This window comes from Dermacentor silvarum, chromosome 6, assembly GCF_013339745.2.
Source record: "Dermacentor silvarum isolate Dsil-2018 chromosome 6, BIME_Dsil_1.4, whole genome shotgun sequence".
Lineage (NCBI taxonomy): Eukaryota > Metazoa > Arthropoda > Arachnida > Ixodida > Ixodidae > Dermacentor > Dermacentor silvarum.
The window spans coordinates 165,939,360-165,961,164 of NC_051159.1; the positions used below are offsets into that span (position 1 = coordinate 165,939,360).

The 21,805-nt window shown below is 46.1% G+C and overlaps 1 protein-coding gene across 1 annotated transcript in view; it reads left to right on the forward strand.

The window, feature by feature from the left end:
• LOC119455210 (uncharacterized) overlaps positions 1 to 14,804 on the forward strand; it is a 251,918-nt gene extending 237,114 nt beyond the window's left edge. The window contains exons 3-4 of the mRNA XM_049669766.1: positions 14,142 to 14,301; positions 14,396 to 14,804. Of these exons, the coding sequence (XP_049525723.1) occupies positions 14,142 to 14,301; positions 14,396 to 14,568 (333 nt within the window). The 3' untranslated portion in view covers positions 14,569 to 14,804. The remainder of the gene's footprint in view (positions 1 to 14,141; positions 14,302 to 14,395) is intronic.
• The last annotated feature ends 7,001 nt before the right edge of the window (positions 14,805 to 21,805 follow it).

Genomic DNA, 21,805 nt, shown 5'->3' on the forward strand with positions numbered 1-21,805 from the left:
GGTGCGAGGAAGCATCTGATGCACACTTCGCCCACACGCCCGCTTTGTGTTTTCAGCCCTCGCGTTCCTATAATGGAAATCAGAGCCCCAACCAACGGCGTAGATGCTCACCCCGGAACCGGAACGCCTGTTTCTCGACCTGTGGTCTGGCCTGTGATATTCAGACCGTGGAATCGCTAAGATAAAGAATTGAACGCGTGCGTGGGCCGACAGAATCGCCGCCACAGTATGCGGGGTTCCTCTGCCTTGGCACGTGTCGGGGTCGGTGAATATCGTATGGCCTAAGAAAATAACGAGACGCGCAAGTAGTAAGGAGAAAAGGCGAGCATGAGGGACGTACGGTTATTCTCGGCAGCGGTTGTTTGCATTGGGCTTGCCTGGTATATTTCTATTGCAAAAACTCTTGATGCTGAATAAAAGAAGAAAGCATAAAAAAACTTGGCTGGCGGTAACAATCATTACAGTGCATTATATTTGCTTCCGGAATCCACTGGCCGAAGCTGAGAATTTCTACATCCAACACACCAATACCTGCGCCAAATTTCTGTTATGCTATGGGTTTTCAGCTTATGGCATGTACGTGCCCACCATGTCGGTACTTCGCCTCTTCACAGTGTTTCCGCCTTTAATAATCCTCCGTGCGGACGCTGGCTATTGATTACGGCTCACCTTTAACTAAACTGCGGTTCATTGAGCTGAATAAAGCCGCGGCCATTAACAACTGCCACTGCCTGAAACAAGGAGCTCACTTCACGAGCTTTAGCATGGAGGTTTTAAATGTCACACGCGATCCTTGGATTCCATGTCTTCAAAGATCGCCTAGTGCGTGTACCTTAGTAGTGTGCTAACGCATAAGCAATTATGAAGAGCGAACAGCTAGCCCCTTTCATAGCACGCTTGAATATTCTTTCCCTTTGCTTTTCATCAGCTTTCATGTCTTTAGGGCCATAATAAAATTTCTCCACAACACAGGACTCAACTCAAGACAGCTTCTGTATTAACGACCAGCATTCATCGGGATACTACTCTTTTCACCATCTTCATACATCCCGCTTTACGTCTCCATCCACAGCGAAGAATAGCAAGTTAGCGTTCACAAACTCCAGGCCGACTTCTCTCTATTTCCACAAATAAAATCCTCTGTCTCTTTATCCTTCTCTAACTGCGCATCCACCATACTAGCTTCCCCTCCACGTAGACGAGGTAAGACGTTTTTAGTCCATCCATCAACGCCATGATGTTGGATCGAATGCTTGTTGCTAACAACGCACGACTCATTCTCGGTGCCTGTGATCCGGCCTTTCAAAGCTTGATGATGGCTCTCTCGGTGTACTAAGGCCTCGCGCCAGTCAAATGGTAGATGCGTCATCTATTCCATCACTGCACTGACGTAACCGACACCGACATGGTATTTCTCCCTGCCCACTTTCCTCTGCTCCACCCCACAGCTCTATCCACCCTTACTTGCGCACACTCTCACAGAGGGGCTAGAACGTCTCCGACAGCACTGCTCACGGCGCCTGTAAGAAGCACTCAGGCGAAATTTGTCATAATTTCAACACCTTAGTTTCCCGGACTTTCTTCAGTCACTCGAACAACGGTGGGCAATTCTCGGAAGTTGCCATTGCAGCATATGCAACGACCATGTTGCCTGGCGAGATACGTAACGAAGTCTGCCTAGTCCATTCCTTCCTTTGATTCTTAATTTTTTGCTACGCGATTATTTATGTGTTCAGATTCATTCATTTGTTATTGAAATGAAAATATAAAATATATTTATTTATCTTATAATGTTGGTGGGTACTTCTTTTCACGTAATAGTAATAATACAGATATTTCCACGGTGCCAGGGACGACATAGACACGTTGATGAGTTTTCTCTTTAAAATGCGTAATAATATAGGAAGCTACGTCACGAGCTCAGAAAATCTAGAGCAGAGTTTCCCAAAGGGAGTAAGCGAGGTACGCATATATATATCCCAGGCACAATGGAGCACGCAGACAAAATTCGAGGACAAGTTGCATCACACAGTCTATTAAAAACCGACACATCGCGTACGCTGAGTCCCGAGAAGTTACATGACCCCGTGGGCCGTGCACCGAGTGAACATGTGCACAGGTGAAGACAATGTACAGATGGTATAATGCACGCATAAAAACACAGCATTCAAAAGTCACACAAGACCCACAGAGAGGAGTATGACACACATATTTGAAAACACGCACATATGATTCAAATTGATTTATTGCTTGTTCTCGCTGTTTCTCATTTCTGGAATAATACTTGCCCTAATTAAGGTGGCATTGTGTTCTACACCTATTATTATCCCTGTTTGCACCACTTACATGAACTTGATCGCTCTGAACGATATATATATATATATATATATATATATATATATATATATATATATATATATATACAGGGTGTTTCAGCGGACACTTTCAAAATTTATTTAAGGTTGCCTGTGGCAAATAGCCTAATGCTACTTAATGAGCTGGTCTACTCGAATAGACGGACATTACTTGCACAAAAAATGAAATGAATAATCGGCTAATTAACAATAATTCACTAATTAAGTTTTAACTACTTACCTAATGGCCCATATTGCAATTTACAAATTATAGCCATGGAATTTGCAAGGCGGATCCACATAGAATTAATTCTCAGGGTGACACCAGTTTCGAGATATGAATTCCTGAACTTTACGGAGAAATACATTGGCGTTCCAGTTAATTTTGTGCTTCAATGCATAAAGCGACGTCTTGTTAAGAACCTAACTGGAACGCCAATGCATTTCTCCGCAAAGTTTGGGAATTAATATCTCGGAACCGGCGTCATCATGAGAATTCGTTCCAAGTGGATCCGCCTTGCGAACTCCACGGCTACAATTTGTAAATTGTAATATGGGCCATCAGGTAATTAGTTAAAAATCTAATTAGGGAAGTTATGTTAATTATTCGATTATGAATTTCAATTTCTTGCGCAAGTAATGTCCTCCTCTTCGAGTCGACCAACTCATGAACCTGAATTGTGCTATCTGCCACAGGCAACCCTTAAGAATTTTTGAAAGTGTTCGCTGAAACACCATGTGTGTGCGTGTGTGTGTGTGTGTGTGTGTGTGTGTGTGTGTGTGTGTGTGTGTGTGTGTGTGTGTGTGTGTGTGTGTGTGTGTGTGTGTGTGTGTGTGTGTGTGTGTGTGTGTGTGTGTGTGTGTGTGTGTGTGTGTGTGTGTGTGTGTGTGTGTGTGTCTTGCTCTATAATATTGTATTTCGCTGCTTACGCTTTTTAAACGTTCTAATAATCAAGTGAACCGGCAGAGTCGTCGACCGTATGTAATAATTAAGCTGCCTTCTTGTAATTCAACAGTGACATTGCCCTGCTGAGCGCAAGTTCGCAGGTACGATTAGCAATCGCCCTGACCACATTCAGATATAGGTGGCATGCAAAATGTAAAAACGTTCGTGTATACCAGGCTTTGGCGACACGTAACAGAATGGTCAAAATTACTCCGGAGCCCTTCGCTACCGCGTTCCTCATAATTATGCAGTTTCGGCACGTTAAAACCAGCAATTACTTCTTTAAAGTTTACCATAAAGCTATTTAATAAGCGTTCTGATTCTGGTTAACGCTACAAAGCCATGTAAGCAACTAGAGACGCGGATGTGGAGTCTTCCGGATAAATGTTGCTACCCGCAGGGTGTTGCCTACGTTTCGACGCTACCAGAGACACTGAGAGAGAGGCAAGAAAGGCAGGGAGGTTAAAAAGATGCACATCAGACGTGCTACCTTGCACTGACGAAGGTAATAAAAAGGCTAAAGCAAAGAGAGATAATGAAGAGGAATACCACTAACGGCCAATGTGCAAGGATTTTCGCCTCTGAAAACGGTTTTGAACCCAAACGTATTATTGCTGTGCAGAGGGGCTCGTGCAAGATGCCCGTAACGCGAATCGCACAGAATGATGTCGCTCTGGTCAGGAATAGAACCTGCGACGTCGTGCTCCGCGCCAGAACGCCATAGCCACTGCGAATTGCAACGCGGTGGAGGTTTGTGTGATCATTACTGGCGAACAGCTACAACGCAACAGCGAACGAAAACGTTAAAGCTGTAAAGTCGGAACAGAGAAAGCTGTACATTGTACTTGAGTCATATTAGTGTACTGAACCGAAGTTGATCGTGAATAGCGATCGAAGGGAAGGAATAAAGAAAACTGCATGCAGGTTCAGATTGAGAGTGACCGGTTTGCTACCCTGCGCTAGGAGATGACGTTTTCACCTCTGCATTTTATTGTTGTTTTTGAGGCGTGGCATTAAAGGTATCATATGCCGCTTATACATAAAAATTGATCGAATTTTCCTCTCAATTAATCAAACCGTCATGCTAGCCTTTGCGGTTCATATTGCGGAGCTGCGATCAAGGAAACAGCCAACGGATGTTCGTGTGTTTTTGCAGCGCAAGGTACAACGACCACCAGAGCAGCTGTAAAATACGGGCAATAACAAATGAGTAGCTAAAGATAAGGGTAAAGGAGGAGAGAACAGGGAGTTGCTACCATCCTGAGGCATGTGCAAAAGATATCGCGAAACACAGTACAGAGGACGTTGTACAGCTGTATAGGCGCAGTTATCCCTAACGCTGCAGCTGACAAGAGCAAGCGCTTCGGACAGAACATACGTTGTGGTTTCTACCAAGCGGGACCGTGTTCGAGGGATAAGCTGCGCAACACCTCATCACTCCCAGGTGATTCGTAATGTAACTCGTGATGTATACGCCATGCATGTGTGTAGCTCGTCGCTTGGCTAAGCGCGCATTTATGAGCTGTGATCTTTTCCATTGTTTCGCAACTATAAAAGGTAAACAAAGCAAAGCTGCTTTCTCTGTCAACGAAAATAACAATTGTAGTCGTTTTAGCCTGGCTGCTACAGATGTACAGCCTGCCACATTTTAGCTATATCGCGGGAGAACACAATCATATGGCCGTACGTCGTCCTGAAGGGAACATTGCATTAGGCGACTCTTGCACAGGAGAGTTCTTAGTGCACTTGAGAGTACTTCTGCCGGTCTCGCTGATTATCGCCGATTAAAGGCGCTAAAATGACGCGTGATGGAGGCTCGCGCTATATAGCTAAAAATGCGGGAGGCTGTACGTTGTTTTGGTGAAAAGCGAAAGCCTAATGAAGGTTCTCATAAAGCCTTCAACTAAATCTAACGGCTCTATATATCAAATTCAAGACCATGCTTAGTAGACGCCCAATTAAAATTAGCGCCATTATTTAGTCAGATAAATGAAAGTTGTTTTATGAGTCTGTTACCTTTCAACCGTTATTTCATACTCAGTGAAAATGGCTGTGGAAGTCGTTTGTTAACATTTATACGCTTCCGGTGTTTTCGAAACGTTCACGAAATCTGTGTACCTGCTGTTCATTGTTTTCTTATTTTTCGTTCTTTTTTGTCGCCCTTGCTGTTGTGCCTTAGAGCCGCTTCTTATATTGTCCTAAGAAAATATGTTATTTTGTTGGGTGTTATTTACAACGGGTCTGACTTGGCCATGCTCTTTCTTTTTTGCTTTTTGTGGCAGGTTTCTATAGTTGCTTCGTTCACTACAAGTCTCCTATTGACGCCATAATGGGCACACCTCGGAACTCAAAAAACACCAGCAGCCGCTCTTTCGTAGAAAGTAGAGTCGCCAGTAGTTTACAGCGACACGTTAGAAGCGTACCGCGAATGCACTGTGCGAATTCTCGACTGCTTCCAGAACGCGTTCGCTCTAACCGGAGTTGGTGCGGATGCCAGCACCAGCGAACTATCGGAAGCCAAATTCATTGACGTAGGCTGTGGAGAGGGAAGTTTCACCTTAAAATACCTACTTCCACGCTGCTCGTCTAAGTGTCAGAAACTCGTGGGAGTCGACAAGTCGTCGGCGATGCTGGAACATGCGAGGCTGCGACACGGCCACGATATGATTGAGTACCTGCACCTCGACATCGTCAGCAGTGACGTGGACGAATTTGTGAAACAACATGGTCATTTCACGCGTGTCTTCTCATTCCACTTGCTGCACTGGGTCAAGGACAGGGCTCAGGCGTTGAAGAACATAGAGAAGCTGATAGCACCGGAAGGGGAGTGCTTTATCGTCTTCGAGCATTGCATTCCCATTTTCGAAGTGTTCATGGCCCTCGCCTGAATCACCGAGGTGGAGAAAATACGCGGAGGTAAGAAATAGTTGAACATATAGCAATGGTCACGCTAGCGAACAAGAAACAAAGCGCTGAAATTATAAAGTGAAATAAGTATTAGAACCTGGATATACGTTCCGTGGAGAACCGCCAAAGTCTTCCTAAGACAAACCTACGTTTGCTGTTTTTTTGACACAGTACACGCATAGTGTTCAGCACCATCAATTTTTGTCTCTTAAAGCAGCAAATATTAACAGCGAAGCTGTTTAAGCCAGCCGTAATTTGTGGTGTGTAGCCGTAGTAGCCATGGCAACCCGGAGGAAGGGGAGGAGGTGACCGCATGCATACGCACGCGGTCTCCTCCTCGCCAGCTTTCTGCCTTCCTAAACCCTACCTCTCTTCGCGGCGCGCTGAGCCAGGAGAAAAAAAAAGGTGAAAACTAGCACTAGGCCACGCAAAGCTCAAGACACAGCGAAGCTGGCCGATTGACATCGAGCGGCTAGCCTCCAACGCGTTCGGCGTCGGCAAGCAGCAGCGTTCTTGGCACTGTGCCAACCTTGGTTAGCCTGCCTGCGTTTGTGGCATGCCAGGAACGCTGTCCCTCGTAGGCGCCGACGCGTTCAGCGCTAGTCACGCGAAATGCCGCCAACGCGTTCGGCGTCGGCAAGCGACAGCATTCTTGGCACTGTACCAAACTTCGTTAGCCTGCCTGCGTTTGTGGCATGCCAGGAGCGCTGCCGCTAGTAGGCGCCCACGCGTCCAGCGCTAGTCCCGCGAAATGTCGCGAAGGGGAACGTACCTCCGAAAATGATCGCTGGAGAATACCTTCCTACATGCGTAATTAAGTTATACCAAGTTAAGACCTAGCAGCAGCCAAGTTCATACCTAGCAGTAGCAGCCAGTAGGCTTCGCTGTGCCTAAGGTTTGCGCTACCGAGTGCAAACTTGCCTGACTTCTTTATTTGTTTATGTTTTGCAAAAGTTCGTTTATAGCAGTGATTCGTCATGAAATATTTAAAAATTGTCTGTGTACGCGGCGTGAATACAAGATGTCGCTGAGAAAAAAAATGTTTTCTATTTTGTTGTTTTAAAGAATACCATAAAACGTTTGTTGAAACAGCAACTACAGCAATTTTATTCAGTTCTAGTGCTGTTTCATTGAAACAGCTGTATGAGATTAGTATGTGTATTGTTGACAAGACTTTCTAAAATGTGCAACTGATCAAGGCCGCAATAGACAGACAAACGTCAGATATTATAACGTTTCCTTCAACTATAGATTCTGCGCTACTGTTATCATCCACAGTTGACGACCGGTTGATCCCCGCTGATAACGCGGGCGGAGTACCACTCTGACCATTGACGAAGCGAGAAATGGCAAAGCATTGGCATAGAATCGTTACGTTATCCCAGCAGAGGATGCGAAATTTATCGTAACCAGTACAGTGTGGCTTTTTACGGTGTTTCACGGCAAATAAAACGCCTTTAATCAATCGCTCAACTCTATTCCACCAGCATCGCTACAAAGCCCACGTGTTATGACATTGTCAATCTTCATTTCGCGATCACACTGGTCGTCCGCACAGTTAACGATCTCACAGTCAGGTTACAGCAAGAACCGTGACGCAAAAGCAGTGACAGGAAACGAACGCGAAGGCTTCAGGGATTGAACTTCAGTGAATCGAGTGAATCAACAGATGTGCGCAAATGGAAAACAACGAAGGCCGACTCTGCCTGATGAAAAAATTAGGACGGTTTCTTTGCGTTTAAGTGTTCAATGCGGCCAAATGTTGACTGTAACTCAGATGCTATGTTCTACGCCATCATCCACGCGTACAGTAGAGCCGCGTGCACTGGAGCATGAGTGGGCCGTTTGTATAAGGAAGGGTTGAAGCTCCACAGTGGGCTTCGGCAATGCGTCTTACGTACTTTTTCCCGCCACTTCGCTTAACAACTGGAAACAAAAACTGCATTACAATTCTCTATAGCACTTCGTACAATGGTTCATGAATGTACTAAATTTTCGCTTAGCTGAAGGCGTAAATACAGAAAGGCTGATCTAACAGGACAGTGACCTTCCATGAAACTGCTTCCATACGATGTAAACAAGCATCTGAGCATAAAATTGAGGACTGATAACACTAAACGATTCCATATATCAGTGAATATGAAGTTTATCAAAGCAGTGCAGGTTTGTAGCTTGATGAAAGTAGTATGAAAGACAGTTGGTATTATTGGAAATAATTTGCCGTTGTACATGCTGTGTGTTTCTTTTTCTACTTTTTTGTTACCTTTACATTGATTTCTGCTTGAATTATCAAGCCAGTTCTTTTCGTTGGCCTTTTGTCGCTAACTTGTGTCCACGACGTTATTATACTTTCTCAGCACGTATGGACCCTTGCTGCTTATATTACTTACCGCTTACCGCTTCTGTGTATGTTGTTTGCCGCTTCTGTGTAATAAAACTTTCAGTTGATAGGTAGCGCCGCCCTGTTTCTACCTATCTTATCTTTGTCTTGTTTCTAGCTGCATTTTCAAGCATGAAAGTACGACAGCAGAACCTCGGTATAGGGAAGCTATTCGAACCGGAAAAAGCAACATTTCAGTATCTTCGCTATTTTACCTTTGTGTAAGTCCAACGAGAATTTTCTATGCGCAGTAGGCTGATTGTCACTTAAATTAGCGCAAATTTCCTCTTCACTGAAATTCAGGTTCGCTGGCGGCTATCATTGCACGTTGGATGCTGCCGTCGTTTGCTTATTAGGAAAGCATAGAGGAAGGCAAATATAGCATATCAAATTAAAGCATATACGAAAGCACCCTGATACTAGTGCAAGGCCGCCGTGGCCGCATGATTTATCGCATATACAGAAGTGGTCGGCTGAAGCAGTAGTGAGTGTGATAACTCACTGCATCGTTGACAGGAAATCATATTTTTGTCCCCTTTGTGTAATCGTATTTTTTATCGATAGCACAACTATTCACGTCGCTGCGGATATTGTAACGACATTTATATTTTATTTTATATATCTGTTTGTTTGCTTGCTTTTTCGCTATATGCGTATTCACTATGTCAGTTTAAGGATACATGGATGCCCATGGGTGTGTAGTCGGGACCGACGCTTCTCTTCACGGTATACCCAAATTAACTATATACGGATTCTCTATAACGAGCTTCTACTGTATATGTTTCTCTCTTTTAGAGAGAAACAAAGACACGCTAAACCATTTTCTGGTGTCCAGTGTGTTATTATACATCCTTATCCAAAGAAACATGTAAGATAGAGCCACGACCAGAGACGCAAAATTCCCGGAAATCTTGAGCAATCGAAAAAAAAACTAGTTTTCTCACGTTTTTTTTTTTTTGAAATTTTGGAAAAAATGGAAAAGAACCAATTTTCTTGAGCATACGGTAAATAGTTTATTGCCAAATCTCACAAGCCATAATTCTTATTAGGTAAATAACAGAAGTGAAATGTTTTCTGCCTTTTCACAAACGAATGCAGGGTTTAACAAGCCAGAAGCATCACCGCGAACGCGTTCAGTTCTCTGTGAACGGGTGCGGCTTCTTGGAATTGTTATGGCAGTTAGAACAAAGAACACTGAAATGTCTCTTCTGTGGCTATTTCATCGTGGCTTCGAATATGGAAACATGGATGAAGATGTTTCCCCGACCGTGAAGGTCTCCCCGACCATGAAGTGCATCCACACGTCGGAAATTGTCCGTACCATTGCAGAATCTGGTTCCACACGGTTTCATATGCGGACTTCCGCCACAGGTTGCACAAGTGCACGAGGGAAAGTCAAAATTGAACAATAACGGGCACCAAAACATGAGAAACCGCACCCGAATGATGAAGTCACGCTGACGCTGGAGCTGGCATTATTTGATATCGATGGCGAGTGGTCAGCCGTCGTTTGGTGTTTCGGTATCATGTGCGACATTTCGGTTTCGCGTTCTGCGTTTCGCTTTGACGTTCAACGCTGGGTGTTGCCTAAGTTTTATTTCTGTACGTTTTTTCCCGCGGAAATTATGGCCAATTTTTCCAACTGCGCCGAAAAAAACGGAAGAAAACCAATTTGTTTCCGGAATTTTCCCGTTTTTTCCCGCACTTCGCATCTCTAGACACAACACAGTTACATAGTTTAAATATTTGAATTATGGGCTTTAACGTCCTTAAACTGCTAATTGACCGATGAATTAAAATACAATTCTGAGGTATTACGTTCCAAACCATGATATGATTATCAGGAACGCCGTAGGGGAGGTTTCCAATACAATTTGGACCTCCTATGGTTCTTCAACGTGCACTCAATGTGTGCGTGCTCTGCTCGCGATTTGTTTTTAAATTGCGCTCCCATCTGAGCTGCTGAGCACCAGGTTGCGGGATCGAATCCCGGCCATGGCGGCCGCATTTCGATGGGGGCGAAACGCGAAAACACCCGTGTGCTTAGATTTAGGTGCACGTTAAAAAACCCCAGGTGGTCCAAATTTCCGGAGTCTCCCACTACGGCGTGCCTCATAATCAGATCGTGGTTTTGGCACGTAAAACCCCATAATTTAATTTTTTTTTATTTGAGCTCGGGCCCCGCGTCCCAGGAATCGCACCTGTGACTTCCTGCTCAGTAACGGAACTCTAGAGCCACTGAACCACAGCAGCGGGTAGATAGATAGTTTCGCGCACGCTTATACGATCTCTTTTGGAACACCAAAAACGTACCAATTAAACCAGTCCTCTTACAACCTTTGCCGATGTCTCAGAAGCTGCTGTTTTTCCGATGCCGCTTCTAATCGCCGCGTGAGCGCTTTAACAATAAAACACAAAGCAGGAAAAGTTAACGCTAATAGCACGGTTATTGTAAAACCTGCGAGAAATTGCGAGTGTACGTACAGGAGATTGCTGGAATTGTTCGAAAGTTGTGAATACAAAAGCCGATGCGGACGTTTCGTATACGTCTCTGCAAGTGAACTATATTCATTTGTAGTATATTGATTGATTTAATATATTTTAATTGGAGAGATGGTCCTTGGCCTACTGGGGAAAAGGAAATGAGAGAGGGAAAGACACTGTAGTATACAAGAATACACTAACAGTATTTGAAACGTACAGCAAGAAAACTTGGTGTCATCGCTTCCCTGCCTACGTTGTCAGAAGTTTCTTAGTACAGTGTTCTAGATAACAGTTGGAACAACAGATGCTATCAGGCAGCTGCGTAGTACTTTGTTGTTATTCTTAGTAATATACTGATATTATTAATTTATTTGTAATTCCCACTGCCGCTTCTATCAGGCTAATTACGTTTTGTGTACAGGTATACATATAGACACTACGCAAGGAAGGAATAAAAATGGAAGCGCTGTCTTCCTATCTATTTTGTAAATAATAAGCCAGGTGTGATTAAACTTTCTCAGATATTTACGCAATGTCAAATTCAGAGAAATTGGATAATCATGAAGTTCAGAATTTAATGCTTGCAAGGCTGTCAGTGTAAATTGCACTTCTGCAATCTTCTGTGCAACGAAACATATACTATTGTGTAAAGAGCTCTGAAACGTTCTGTAATGTGTCGGTAATAACCTACTCGCGATTTTCTTGTTCTCGTAAAAGTGTTAAGTCGACATTTTTTCTAAGTTACGTCGAACTGCAGAGAACAGGCGCTTGAACCAAGAGAATGTTGTACTCAGGCGAGGATCCAGGGGGGATGTCCGGATGTCCTGACCGCCCCCCCCCCCCCCCCCTCAGATTTCTGCCCCGCCCCCTCGCTGACAGGGGATCGCCCTGTCGCAAAAAAAAAAATATGGCCACCCGCATTCTTCAAAAGCATTTTTCGCGAGTACCAGTGGTATCAGCCATGTAGAAGTAAAGCTAGCTCGCTCACAAGCTTAGTTGTATTCCGTAGGGGTGAGGTGTCGCGAAGTTGCCGTAGTTATTTTTTCTCATAAGCACCTTGGACCTCCTGGCGCCTGCCGTGCCTTACTCGTCCCGTCGGTGGCGTCGAATGAACGAGGGGACGTCCCTTTTGCCAAGCACGCCGAGGTCCGCTCGAGCGCCTTCGCGCCTGATTAACTTAGTTTACCCTTGGGGTGTCAACGGTTGCCTCATTGGCTGTCATCGGTTCCGCGACCAACCTGCTTAATGAAAAAGATCTCTCGCTGAAGTGTTCATATATAAGTAATATCAACTAACAGCTAAACTAAGAACTACGCATAGGTAACTTTTTTTAACTGTAGCACTCATTGTGATCACAGTTACACGTTGACAATATCCAGTACGAGCACAGTACCGTTCGTACGCTACAAGTTTTTCATTGTAACTTCGCAGTTTTATTGTCGTACATTAAGCATAGGAGGCTCAAACCAGCCGGATCCGTTTATCTGAGTGGGCGTTCTCGCGGAGCGGGGCGAAGCCTCGAGCCGCGGCTGCGAAGTGGGGAGCGTGACGTCAGCGGCCAACGCCAGCGCGCGGGCCTAGGATGGCGTCGCGTGGTTAGAGAAACGGGAGCAGATATGCGCGCCTTGTGTAAAAGGATGACGTCGCGTGGGAAACAAAACATGAAGATGCTGGCTCGCGCTCTCGGCTAACACGCCACATCGTTCTTCCTGTAGGTGGCATTGTGAGTCTTCATACGCGGTGATTCGCATATCGTAAACACCCAGCTTTGTGGTTGCTGCGTTGGAGCGGGGCGTTACGCCCGTATTCAAGAACGTTCCTCTAATCAACACACCACCACGACTCAAGAGAGAAGATGGCACTGCCATCCCTCCACAGAAGTGGTCACTGAGCTTCATGATCATTCACGGGAATTCATGAGAATTGTCGTGTCTTTATTCTCGATTATTCTGCGCAGTACGACAATTGAAATTTGGAGTCTGATATCTCGGAGCACGGACACGCTAGAATAATTCTTCCGACTGATACTGTGTAGAAACTCGACTGTCTCTAAGTTTTCAGTACAAACATACCCACTTACTGCAGTCAACAAAAAATAATTGTTCAATTTTAGTTAATTGGGCTGCTCACAGCGATAATTATCATCTCACTTTGTGCCCCCCTGGCCACATAACTTATTAGTAACAGGTGGTCTTCGCGTGCCTTCCAATACCTAACTTTAAGAAAACCATAAAGCTTAGTTTTAAACACCCTGTATTATCAGGCGCAGCCGCCAAGCACATGGCTGTATTGGGTATAACGTCCTTTTCCTATAAGCTCGGAGAAACCGATACCTGGCTTCACTACAGGTCTTCTTCCTCTTTCTGCTGTTTTACGTGCCAAAACCAGTTCTGATTATGAGGCACGCCGTAGTGGAAGGCTCCGGATTAATTTTGGCCACCTGGGGTTCTTTAACCTGCACTACAACGCAAGAACACGGGCGTTTTTGCATTTCGCCTCCATCGAAATGCGGCCGCCGTGGCCGGGATTTGATCCCGCGATCTCGTGCTCAACGCCTAAGATGACTGAGCCACCACGGAGGGCTACAGGTGTTGCTTTAGCCGTATAAAACGCGGGTTTATCGTGAGGAAAAACGGTAAATTTCGGTAAATAAGAAAGGCTACTATCGTCATCATCATCATCATAATCATTGACAGAAGCTGACCCCCCCCCCCCCCCTCATAAGAAACCTGGATCCGCCCCTGGTTGTACTTACTGGCAGTGGCAGTCTTAAAAGTCTTGTTAGAGCATGCATTCCAAATGTTAGTCCCAATTCGGACCTCGTGACTGAGTTCTTCAAGTTGAATTCTGTACAATAGTTTAGAGAGGAACAGCAAAGGTTATTCCAGCCAAACTCGTTCATCAGCATCCTGTTCTGTATTTTTTATCGAGACTGCATCACTAGCACTAGCAATGGTAAGGAACAGTTGTTAAATTATTCGCTGCGCATGCGTGTGAATTATTTGCGCGGCATTTCGTGGTAACGCTTAACCAAATTTACGTGGCCACTATCTCGCCTTTTCTTCAACAGGTTCTACTTGAAAACGTGCCTCCCTTAGCTGGCAGCACCGACGTGCGCCTCATGAGGACTCACCTGTTGAGCATCGTGAATGAGACGAGACTCACGCCGCTGACTTGCGAAGTGCTGCGATCACCTGTTGTCAGTATGCCGAACCTCAAGGAAGCAACGGGTATGCTCGAGCCAAAGTCTATTGTCTTTAGCATAAGAAGTAAATATAACATACCACTGATGATATACCATTATTTCCGTATATGATCTTCCAGATCGCGCTGTTTCCTACAATCCAATATATCCTTTGTTAGAGGACGAAGAAAAGGAAGACCTCATTCGATCCACGGCTGACATCCTCGCCGGAAGAGCCGAAGGAATTGCGGAAGGCAAAGTCAGCGGTGACCGATTTACGTACGTTATCCACGCTTACAAGCCTGCACAATAAAAGCTAGAAAACTGCGTGGTGCCGAGAAGTGACCACAGTAGAAAAAGTCAAATGCAAAATATCTTATCGTTTCCCTTTCACTGTGGCGTGTTAGTGGAAACACTAATTGAATAACTAAAACATGGCAAAAAAAGCTACAAGACTGCGCAAGACGGTGGAAGGAAAAAAGCATCGCTAAAGAAGCCAAATATGTGGTTCCTTCTCGGAGCTGCATATCAGTTCTTCATCGTTTTCCTTGCCAGCGTACTGCATATATACGTCGGCTGAACAAGCCAACGAAATGAAGCTTGCGATCTGAAATGGCAAATAAGACAGAAAGAAAAAAAAAACCCGGTCTCGACATATGTTACGCCACTTATATATCTCGGAACCACCACTTTGCCGTTCTCGCTCTAACACGTACCTGCACAAGCGCATACGTATGCATGCGTGAACGAGAAAGTACGTTGTTCTTTGCGTTTGAACCAATCCACTCACTCTTTATTTAAAATTCAAATGGATCGACTTCCTTGTATGTACAATATTTCTAAAAAAGAAAACTCCTTGAGATAGCCTTTGCACGCGCAATGTTTCCGTTAATACGCAGCGTTTTGTGGGAGGCATCGTAAAGAGCCTTGTCATGAAGAAAAAGCTGAGAACATTTTGTCAGAATATAAAAGTAGCAAGTCGTTGCTGGCTTGAAAACCTTCGAAAATGTGGCGGATGGCGGGAGAAGGGGGCAGTAGAGTGTGGGGGCGAAACACCTGCTATTCTCTACTGCGCACCCCGGAAGCATAAACACAAGCTGTGAGAAGATGGTTTCGCGGTTTTGGGGGATACTCGCGCAAAATTCTTTGCTACGTACCATTACAGCGAATACCAAAAGTTTGAACCCATGAACGTGGGAATGCTGCCTTCTTGTTATCTCTTCTCATCGCGCAGAGCAGATGGAGTTGGCCACGCTCTAACGCGTCGCCCTGCCTTTAGAATGCAGCTTTGGAAAGGACGACTATCCATCTTCCGTGCTTTAGCCTAAAAGCTTTTAGGACCTTGCATGGTTGCGGCAATATATCCGAACTCATGCATGTTCCGTGCGTATATCCAGTCTGGCTGCTTCGTCATTATTCTTCTCACAGAGTGGAACTTTCCGGTGAGACCGAACTACGACCAGTCACTAGCGCAATCTTTTGCCAGCTTCATCGTAGTCCTTCGAGTTTCTCAACATGTAAAGAAGAAATATGTATACCAATAAGTTTTCTTCTTCTTTCTGTGGTTTTACGTGGTAAAATCAGTTATGATTATGAGGCATGCCGCAGTGGAGGGCTCCGGATTAATTTCGACCACCTGGGGTTCTTTAACGTGCACTACAACGCAAGCACACGGGCGTTTTTGCACTTCGTCTCCATCGAAATGCGGCCGCCGCGGCCGGGATTCAATCCCGCCATCTCGAGCTCAGCAGCGCAACGTCTTAGCTGACGGAGCCACAGCGGCGCGTGACTTACCAAAAAGTGCTATATAAGAAGGCACTATACCAAAACATTGTTCAAGCTGAGCATAGATCACATTGATGATGAGGCTTTGTTTCACCAGGGTTGTCTGCTAATAGATGTGCACATGGCGGAGTTCACGCTCACTTCACGAGTAACAACTGTTAAAAGTTTACTGAAAACAATCTAGGTTCGATATGACGTAGGAATTCCCATTCCTTCAATGATACGTTTTTTGTTTCATCCGCTGTTCATTGCCGGCCGATCCTGGTGAAAATGAAGGTGGAGTGCTGCTCAGACTGCTGAAGAAGCATGAAAAGGTACAGCAATCGAATAGAATTGTTACATAGCTTGACCCAGGCTACGGGATTGCTGTATTTGGCACACGGCACCACCTAGTGATGTAATTTAATTGTACTTCAACGAGAGCAATTGTGTTTTATGAACTTCTCAGGAACATCCGTTTCGTGTATTTACGTTGTATGTATGTTAACATTACCTGTTGTTACTACGTTCTTTTCTCTATTCTTTGTTTGACACGTTTGCATCGTTTGGCGCATATGTCTCAGTTAAGAGCCGCCACCATGTACAGGCACCATCGCATTAAACGCAATAACATTGAACAGCATTAACTACAAAAACGACAATGGCGAACAACAACGACAGCGTGTGTTGAGGCCACAACAACAAGAACTGCAGGTTCAGCAATTATTGCGCTCTGAATCGTAAGATCCTATACGGCACAGAAACGAGAATTTATGGGTGTGCGGTTCTTTTTTTTTTACAGTGTAAGCTGTTATGGGCTCATTCTAATAGCCGTTTCGGTTCGCGATGGTGTCCGCCGCCACCGCCACCGGTGTCCGGCGTAAGTAACCGCTATCGCAGGAAAAATGCGAAAAGAAGTACCTGGTTCCCGCCGGGATCGAACCCGAGCCCACTGCACAGGATTCAGATACTCCACCACTAAGCCACGCAAGTGCTTGCCATCAGGCATCGGAAAATGCCCAATTAACGCGCCCTAGCGTGGAATCAACGCGATCCCGAGCCTTCGCCAGTATGGTGGCGCCACCTAGTTAAGGCGCCTGCAAATGCAGCGTGCCTGAAATGTAAGTTGTACATAGCAATAGCATGCTGCATGCAACTCTACCATGCAGGTTAACTCAAACAGGCCAGGTGACTATTCCAATACACAATCTTCATCATTATCATCAACAACAACAACGTGCCGTGCCACGGGTCAAGGAATGTGAGGTTTGCACCACGTATTCTGGATACCTCTTCGATACACGTTATGGCATCTCCTCGGAAGGCACGAATCGCTGCTGAAGAAGGGAATCATAGAGCTGCGTGCGCGGCTACAACCAGGCGTCATCGGGCTGAACGGACTGCTGTGCAGAGAGAATTACAAGCCTCAGCTCGCCTTCGACGCCGGGCGGACAGTTCAGATCGTTCTCGTCAAAACGGGGCGAAGAGATTTGCCGCGAAGACCTTGTTGTGCGTGGTGCCGAAATTGGAGCCACTCTTCAGCCGCTCCACCAGCTTAACTGTGCTCTGCGTGCTGCGTGCGCCGCGCAGGCCTCTGACTTCTTTTGTGTTCAAATCTATATGGTGGACGAAAATTTCACGCCAAACAAATTTATCACAGTTCTTACTGTAGTAGAATACAGTAACTTGTCTGATGGAATAGCAAACTAGTTAGTTTCAAACAATAACGTGTTCGTCCGGGTTGAAACATAGGAGCTCTACCTAACCGGGGTAGTCGTCCCACCATCGTAGCTAATTGGAAGGCTGACAGAGAACCGCACGAGAGTGAATCAGGGGACAGCCGAAGCACAGGAAACTTGATAAAATGAAAAAGAGAGAGAGAGAGAGACAGAAGTCATAGGGGAAAGGCAGGGAGGTTAACCAGGCTGAGCCCGGTAGGCTACCCTGCACGATAAACAAATCTGCTGTGCAGAAATCATCGGGGTGTAGGGAGTTTCATATAGGGAGGAAAGTGTTACGCGCCTGTCAAGTTTCGGGGTAACAATTTATTTGTCCGTGCCAGATATGGAAGAAACCAGGAAACGTAAAAGCGGACAGCGCTCTGATATACCGTAGCCCTATAGCTCTGGCATAACGTTCGCCTGTCGTCTAGGCAACCAAGCATTCATTGATCACGCGTAGCTTCCTACTTGTGGATGCGCACAATGCTGACACCAACAAAACTCACCTCGCGCTCGGAAGTGGGAGGGCTCGTCTATATCAGCCGACCCGGAAGACGCAGGTGTTTGAAGGGACAAACTAAACCGCAGTTTCGACAGCGCCGTATTTTTCTAGCCAAGCCTGTTCACTTTCTTTCTTGGTGAAAATTGTTTAATGTGTGTGCGTGATTAGGATGACTTTATTTTCTTTTTCTTTTAACAGCGGAGCTGTTTAAGCCGGCTGTAATGTGTGCCGTCTGCCACTCCGTTGCCTAGCAACCACCTCGCGGAGGGTCGCGCGCTGTGCTCGGGAGAGAGAAAGAGAAAATGAGAGCGAGAGAGAGTGCGCGCCTCGAGCGCTATGCTCTGGAGAGAGAAAGCGAAAATTATAGTAAGTGAGTGCGCGCGCGTCGCGCGCTATGCTCGGGAGAGAGAAAGAGAAAATAAGAGCGAGAGAGAGAGACAAATTGTAGCACCATTAACGAGGCAACGCGCAGAGGTGCTGCCGACACCATCCGCGCTTCTCCGTTTCCCCGCATTTGAGCCGAACGCTCGCGGTGTCCGCGACTGCAGCAGGCGCCTCTGGCGGCGGCTCGGCCGAGCTCCCACCAGCTGCGCCCTACTGCGCATGCGCCGTGACGTCATCTCGGCGTGTCGTCACTGCGCATAGCTTTAGCCCCACTTCCCCTACGTGTGCTCGGACTGCAAGTGCTTCGCGAGGCGTTCCCCGATGCCACGGACCCCGAGGAAATGCTTATACACTTCGTATAACTTAGCATCACTTGGCATTATTTCGTATAACTTAACTTCGTATAGCTAGGACCAGCTAGGAACCGATCAGCTTTGCGGTGTCTTTAGCCTTGCGTCAATATAGTGCAAGGTACCCCGATTTCTTTAAATTCGAAGCATTTCTTGCCGGCGGCTCTGTCTGTTGTCCCGCGTCCCACACTCCCACAGCGCATGCGTGTCCCCTCCCCCTCTCTCTCCTCTCCTACGCTCCCCTTTCTCTCCTCTAGGAATCCGGAGCGGCGCGCTCGACATGTGGTGCGACAGCTGCATAGTCCGCTGGGGGCGCCACGGTAATTCCGCGGTATGAAAATGACGGAGCGCGCACGCCTCATTCTCTCTCCTGTGCAGCGCCGCGATGCGCGCTCGGGCCACGGCCGCGAAGCCATCTCCCGCTCAAGCTAACCATCACCCCGCTGCTTCGCATCCCCACATGGTTCCCTTTAGCGGGAGATGGAGTAATGTTTTTTAAATTTATCGTAAGTTTATCGTTCGGGCCGTTAAAAAATATGCCATTACGTTCGCCTTACCCAGCCGGAATGCAATAGATGATGCTTGGTGAATTATTATTTATTAGATGTCAAATATGGGAATTTTGGTCACAGAAAGCTTTGCCCATCAAGAAATCTCAGCTAAGAAACACAACAAAAACATTAACGAAGTTAGAAAACATGGTAGAAACAACTCGAAAATAAAACAGAGTACTCACAGAGCAAGTCAGTCAATCATGTGGACAATAGAGAAGTAGAAAGTAACATCGTGATCACGCGGGACCGGAATATTGAAACAAATATATGCCAATACTATTTCGTTGCACTGTTCATTAGCATAGTCCTCGTGCATTCTTCATCAGTGTAAACCACGTATTATCTATGGCACTAATGCTATCACCGGTATCGCCCAGCCGGGAACAGCGGATTGTAAGAATAGAACGGAATCAAGCGAAAGGCATCTTTACATTACGCCAGACCATGACATCATCATCAACAGCACTAGCAGCGCGTCCCCTCGTTCTTTCAGATTATTTCCGGACCCGGGCCTGGCCCGGGCCCGGAAATAATCTGCGTTACCCGCCCGGCCCGGCCCGCCACCCCTTTACCTTAGGCCCGAGCCCGGCCCGAGCCCGGCTCGAAACCGGCCCGAACCCGGCCCGAAACCGAAAAAGATCACCGAGCGGCATTAAAAAAATAATAAAGAAGAAAATGAAAGGAATTGATTCTTGAGGCATATGTCATATGCAATTATGAACACCATTTAAGCGGTCTGAACGCAAATACCAGCGCGCGAAGTAATACGAATGACCCTGCCAAGTAGTATAGCCAGCAGTTCCAACGTACGGCGCGACCTTGATGCGGCCCAATCAACTTCTATCGCAGCGCCACCACAGTATATTTCCACGTCGGGCGCCTTACTGCAAAGCATGCGCCGCCCCAGCCGCTCGTCCCACTCAACCGTATTCTAATACGAAGAGCATGTCACGACCGGTCGTGAGCGCAGCGCATGGATGGAGTAAATGGAGAAAGAAAGCTTCTCGTTGGTCCATGGTGCAGCGTAATGCGCTGCTGCTAAGCGCCCGGTTGAGAACATGCGTGCAATCATGGATGGACGTAGTGCCATATTTCAGCCACGTGACGAATTATGTTATCTTACCAGTCATCGTTTTACAAATTCGCCTTTGAAGAATCAGAAAGTCGCGAACGCGCTTTCACCGCACTGAAAGCATTAATTACATTGATTTAGGTAAGAAATACAATGGCATTTTTTGGTTTGAGGCCACGTCGGTCTTTCTGGACTTTTACAATCTGTTCAAACAGCGCAAAATACGACGGAAGAAGAAAAGGGAAGTACACAGGAATAGCACTGCTAGCTTCCAGCTGCGTCGGGGCAACAGGTTTTTCAGAGTCGAGACGCGCGGGGATAACTCGCTAACTCGCTGCACGTTACATGCATACCACCAGAAAGTCCGAGCCTGGCCCGGGCCCGCGTCAAAATACTCGAGCCCGGCCCGGGCCCGTTTCAAAAAGCACATGCCGTGCCCGAGCCCGGCGCGAGCCTGTGAAAAAAGCTGCCCTACCCGGCCCTACCCGGGCCGGGCCCGGGCTTTCGGCTAAGCCCGAGCCCGTGCAGTGCTCTAGGACGAAGGTCTCTCCCTGCGATCTCCAGTTACCCCTCTCTTGCGCTAGCTGATACCAATTTCTACCTGCAAATTTCCTAATATTGACATGATATTGGATAAATTAAAAGTGTCCGGCTAAACCAAATTCATTGTGTGATTGTCTATATGTCTTTGCTTCAATTATTCAGTTTCAAAGGGACTATCAATTCAAAGAAACTATCGTGACTGCTATAAAAAATTTTTTTATTTACTTAGCCTACATGGTGATAATTGGATGGCGCTATCGCGCGCCGACCTAAAATTTGATGTCATTCATTGCTGAAACAGACTGCGCAGATGACCAAGCCAAGCGGGCATTCATCTGCATATGAGTCTTGCAATACTCAACTGTCGACAAACCGGGAAATGGAAATATTTAATAGAACTAGTAATACCACGTGCACATTCTGAGCATCGCAGAATATTTTACCCATCGCGTTGTTAAACCTGGAGTAATTGAAACGCAGACGTTCCATGACCTCACAGGTGGCGTGTTGTTAGCACTCATGAGTTCCTGAACAAGCCATGCATAATTCAATCATGTGGGCGGCACTATAGCACACGTGCATTGATATATTTGCGTACGTTCACTGTAGTATATAGATGAATACATACATTACCATGTATTTCGAAGTTAGGGTGCCAAA